The sequence below is a fragment of the Temnothorax americanus genome, unplaced genomic scaffold (genome assembly GCF_048541705.1).
Source record: "Temnothorax americanus isolate GAGA-0224 unplaced genomic scaffold, ASM4854170v1 Scaffold153, whole genome shotgun sequence".
Taxonomy (NCBI): Eukaryota; Metazoa; Arthropoda; class Insecta; order Hymenoptera; family Formicidae; genus Temnothorax; species Temnothorax americanus.
Window position 1 is genome coordinate 101,222 of NW_027509290.1, and position 5,427 is coordinate 106,648.

Genomic DNA, 5,427 nt, shown 5'->3' on the forward strand with positions numbered 1-5,427 from the left:
ATACATGGCGGTGCGCCAAACATTACCGCTCACCAAAATACACCGTATTTTCTATGTTTGAGCGGGTCCCTCCGGTGAGCCGTCCATCGGCAGAGGGCACAGCTTCACCAGAGGGCGACTAAGGAGGCCATCCGCCGTCCTCACCGTAGCGACCCGGGGGGGGCGACCCCGTCACGACCCGGATGTAATTCCTCGACGCGCCCTCGTCTCTACGCCAGAGGAGGGGCGTTTTCGGTTTTTAGAAGGACCAACGTGCCCTTTGATATCGCGTCAGCCGGCTTTAACCACTTTGGTCGTTGCTGGAGGGTGTGTAGATATTCTTCATGCCACCGTTTCCAGAACTGTTGGTGCATGTGCTGCACCAGCTGCCATCGATCGAGTCTTCCTATTGGCACCGGGTCTAGGTCGGGATAGGGAACCGCTACGAGCGGCTCTAATGTGATAAAATGCTCCGGGGAGAGCACCCCGAGGTCGTGGGGATCCGAGCTGGTGGGGCACAAAGGTCGGGAATTCAGGATGGATTCTACCTGTGCTAGGAGGGTACTGAATTCCTCCACCGTGAGAATTTGCGCTCCCACCACGCGTTTCAAGTGGGTCTTTGTCGCCTTAACCCCCGCTTCCCAGAGGCCACCAAAGTGTGGCGCGGAAGGGGGGGTTAAAGGACCACTGGATTTGTTCTCGCCCTGAGGCCGCCTCCATGCAGCTGACGAGCTCGCGCTGAGCCCCCACGAAATTGGTGCCGCAGTCGCTGTAGATCCGCGAGCAGCGACCGCGCGTAGCGATGAAACGCCTCAGAGCCGACAAAAACGAGTCTGTAGATAAGGAAAAAGCAAGTTCCAAATGAACCGCCTTTGTGGTAAAGCAAACGAAAATGCACACGTACGCCTTGAACGGCGTTGCCCCGCGAGAACGACGATTTTATACGAAGAAGGGGCCCGCGTAGTCGACCCCGGCGATTGAGAAGGGTTTGGCCTGACGTACCCGGTCGAGCGGTAGGTCCGCCATGGGCGGTTGCAAAGTACGCGGGTTCGCCCGGAAACATTGGTAACAACGCGACAAACAACGTTTGATGGCCTGATAGGCCCCCAGAATCCAAAAATGCTGCAGTAGTAGGTAATGCAACGCTCGACGCCCCGGATGCAAGTGTAGGCGGTGGGTGCGCACTACTATAAGTTCCGTGAGCCGGTGCTTACCGGGCAATACCGCGGGATGCTTGGCCTCATGAGATATTGCGGAGTGCGTGAGTCTACCGCCCACCCTGAAGACTCCGCGCGCGTCCACGAAAGGAGCAAGTTGTCGCAGAGGTTTGGAGCAATTCTGATTGCGTTTCAATCTATCGAGATCCTCTGCAAAGCGACAAGATTGAACAACTTTAACGAGGTATAGCAGGGTCGAATGGAATTCGACTTGGTCTGCAACAAGAGTTCTGTGAGGTGAATTCGACTTGAGTCGATTAACAAAACGAAGGCAATAAGAGAATATTCTAACGAGTTTATCCAATGACGAAAAACGATCGAGAAGCGAATCAACAACAGAAGCAGAGTTTACGACATCAGCAGGATTTACAACAAAAGCATGAGATTTTTCTTCCTCCAGAAAATCGTCAGTTTCCAATATCGTTTCTGGAGTGGGTTTGAATTCGGCGAGCCACGCAGGGCCAGTCCACCAAAGCTGGTGATCCACTAATTCTTGAGGAAACAAGCCCCTTGAGCAACATTCGGCGGGGTTAGACTTGGTGTCGACATGTCTCCAGCAAGAGATATCTGTGTTGGACTGGATGCGGGCCACACGATTACGCACAAACGTCTTCCAACGGTGGGGGGCCGAACGTATCCAGGCGAGCGCGACCTCGGAATCAGACCACGCGTACGTGCCGTCGATAGTAATCTTAGGCCGGAGGATGTTCCCGATATACTCCGCTAAGTCCGACAGTAAAACGGCTGCGCAAAGCTCGAGACTCGGCAAGGTGATGGCTTTAAGCGGGGCCACCTTTGACTTGGCGCTGAGCATTCGAATCAGTACCCCGTCCTCGGCGACGATTTTAATATATACAACGGCTCCGTAGCTCTGTTCACTCGCATCACAAAATCCGTGTATCTCCCGTCGGATTACGTTAGCCATGGCGATAGTACGAGGTATGCGAATGGAAGCTAGCGCGGGGAGTTCCGATTTGTATCGCCCCCATCGAGAACATATTTCCGAAGGAGGCCTATCGTCCCACTCTAATTTGAGCACCCAGACTTGCTGTATCAGTCTTTTAGCTGCAAACGTAAGGGGAGTCAGAAAGCCTAACGGGTCGAAAATACGAGCCAGTTCCGAGAGAATGGTGCGTTTGGTACAATCTCTGTCCAACGGGTGGACATGAAAGCCGAAGTTGTCCGTTTGAGGATACCAACGAAGTCCGAGAACTTTGAGAAACTGATCTTCCAAGGATTCAAACGATAGCAATGATTGACTGCAAAGCTCTGGATCGAGACCTGCTAAGACTGCTAAGACGGATGGCTGCTGGCCCATTTCCTGAGCCCGAAACCCGCGGTTTTAAGCAAAGCTTGTAGCTGCCGCTGAAGCTCACGGGCTTCCCCCTCAGATTCGGCGCTCGCCACCACGTCGTCGACATAAACGCTCTCCTCCAAGACCGCCGCGGCCAGAGGGTAGCTCACTTTGCCTTCCGTTGCCAATTTCAACAAGCAGGCGATTGCTAGGAACGGAGAACACGTCAATCCAAAAGTGACAGTCAACATCAAGTAGTCTAATATCGGATCATTCTCCGAGAAACGCCAGACTATTCTCTGGTAGTCACATTGACCGCGCTCGACCAAAATCCGAAGGAACATTTGTCTGACGTCCGCAGTGAGCGCCACGCGGCCTACCCGGAACCTCAACAATATCACGACTATATCCGTCTGTAACTTAGGCCCGGATCGCAATACGTCGTTCAACAAAACGCCGTTCAAATCCTTCGCCGAGGCGTCAAAATACGACCCGCAATTTTGTGGTAGTGCTATCCGATTTACCTACCCCATGATGGGGCAAATAGAACACAGGTCCGTCCACCGGGAACGGCCGTTCAATCAGTTTCATATAACTGTTATTCAAATAATCCTGCATGAATTTGTTATAGTTCAATTTAAACTCTGCATCTAATTTAAAGCGACGCTCAAGTGCGCAAAATCTATTTAGGGCTACTTGACGCGTGCCGACAAAACAAGGTTTATCCCTTTTGAAAGGATACGATACAACAAAACGACCGGACGCGTCCCGACGCGTGGTCTGAGCGAATAATTCCTCGCAACGTTTATCCTCCTGCGAATACGGTGGGACCGATGGAATCTCGTCTAGTTGCCAAAATCGACTAAGAGATGCGTCCAACGAATCGAGAGTCATAAACGAATGTGTGGATCCCGGCGCCTGCGTTGATACCGAACCGACGAGAACCCAGCCGAAGACGGAATTGAAGGCGTCTGGTTCGCCCTTCTTTCCCACGCGACGGCCATCCCAAAGTAACGACGCGAAGATTTCTGCGCCGATCAGGATGTCGATGGGACCGGGTCGGTGATACTGCGGATCAGCTAGCCGCAATCCGTTCAAATGTTTCCACGCTCTTCGCTCGACCTGACTGCTAGGTAACGGGGCGGAGATGCGCGGAAGAATTGTAGCCTCTACTGGGGTGCGCGTGCTTTCTCTGCCCTGTGCTTGTATTACGAGTGAGGTGCGGCCTCGAGTTGCAGCCGCCTTTGTATCATTTACCGCGAGAACTACCGTATGGCACTTGGTTCGTCCGAAACCACCCCTCTGCATGCAACTTTCGGGAATAAAGTTTAGCTGGCTCGCGCTATCTAACAGAATACGAACGGGGAAGGGATTTCCGCGTGCGTCGAGCGCTTCGGCTTGTACCGTCGACAACAATACGATCGGGTTCGACCGCGCGACACTAACCATGCTAACGAGGGGTTCGCTTCCCTGCGATGACGTTGTCCCCGATTCGGAGGGTTGTTCGGCGTCTGTGGGTGCATTCGCCGAGCCCGAGTTCTGCTCAAAATGCAGGAGCGTGTGATGTTTGGCCTTACACGACCGACACGTCCACGACGATGGACAGTCATTAACGCTGTGGCCCGCGCGGAGGCAGTTATAGCACAAGTTCGAAGCTTTAGCCGTCGAATGCCTCTGTCGGGGTGCTAACTTTAAGAACCGAGAACATTTTGCAACGTGTTGTTCTTTACATACCGGACACTCGGCGGTTCGAGTTGCAAGCGACGAAGCCGACGCGGACGATTGTGATTTGAACGGTATGGTCGACGGACCCGAAATGGCCTCAAGAACTTTACAGTGCTCGGAAAGAAACTTGATGAGTTGAGCGTATCGCGGTATCTCTTCGGCCCGATGAACAGATTCGAACTTTTCCCGCAATGATTGGGGAAGCTTCTCGAGCAGGAAATTGAGCAAAAGGAAATCCCACGAATCGGTAGGGAACTTCATCAGGTTTAGCGCGCGAGTGTTTTCGGTGAACGTATCTAATAATTTATGGAGGGCATCGGCCGATTCTATTTTTAACGGTTTGGCTTCGCGTATCGACTTTAGGTGGTGGTCCGCTAGCTTCCTTCTGTTCCGATATCTGTCGAGCAACGCGTTGTATGCAATCAGGTAATACTCCGCGGGGAGGGGCAAATTCTTGATTACATTGAGCGCCTCCCCCTTTAGCGAGGCCAGCAGATATTGATATTTCTCTATTGACGAGATCTGTCGGTTGTCGTGAATCGAGGTGTTGAACAAAGCGATAAAAGACGGCCACAGCGTGAGATCGCCCGAAAATTGCGGAAGCGTAATTTTGGGTAACTTGATCGCCGACGCGTGGCTCGCGGAATGAGCCTGTGCGGTTCCAGGCGTCGTGCCCGTGAGCGCGTGATACCGTCCCTTCACGGTGTAATGCATCTTGTCGAAGTCTGCCCGAACCGCATCTTCGGTGTCGAACTCAGTAGTCTCTTGTATAACCTTGAGATGCGCGTTCTCGAAATCCTCGGCGATTCTTGCCACGCTTTGATAGCGAGCAAGAAAACTTTCTAGGATCGTCGGCTCGGACGAGGCCTTCCGGGCAAGATCATAAATCTCCCTCATCCGCCGGACGCATAACTCGCGACAAGAGACAGCTGACTTTGATTTCGACATGTTGGTTGATACGTAAAGCAATCAACAGCAACGGCGAACGACCCCAAGGACATTTAATGTATTGTCGCCCCGTGAAAATACCGGCGAACAATAGGCTTCGAGTTTATATGCTAAGGGACGAAAGAGAGAACGAAAGCAAACAACCGTTCCGTTCGTCAAAGTGACGAGGAATAGCAGATGGCTCGTTTCGGATTCCTACGCGAAGGCTCAATGGAATGTTTCCGAGAGAACGTTCATCAATTACGATATAATAGCGCAATCAAA

At 52.5% G+C, this 5,427-nt stretch overlaps 1 protein-coding gene across 1 annotated transcript; it reads right to left on the reverse strand.

The window, feature by feature from the left end:
* Positions 1–209: 209 nt before the first annotated feature.
* LOC143895347 (uncharacterized) lies at positions 210–5,163 on the reverse strand. Its single transcript, XM_077402399.1, has 4 exons — positions 3,019–5,163; positions 2,661–2,903; positions 1,194–2,517; positions 210–790 (listed from the first exon to the last, which is right to left on the reverse strand). The coding sequence occupies exons 1-4, from the start codon at positions 5,161–5,163 to the stop codon at positions 210–212; spliced, it is 4,293 nt and encodes a 1,430-aa protein (XP_077258525.1).
* Positions 5,164–5,427: the final 264 nt, after the last annotated feature.

Coding starts and splice junctions, on each gene's coding strand:
- LOC143895347 (XM_077402399.1), bottom strand. CDS start 5,163: ATGTCGAAATCAAAGTCAGCTGTCTCTTGTCGCGAGTTATGCGTCCGG. Junction 2,904..3,018: donor TCTATTTGCCCCATCATGGG/GTAGGTAAATCG, acceptor CCTAAGTTACAG/ACGGATATAGTCGTGATATT. Junction 2,518..2,660: donor AATTGGCAACGGAAGGCAAA/GTGAGCTACCCT, acceptor TTTCGGGCTCAG/GAAATGGGCCAGCAGCCATC.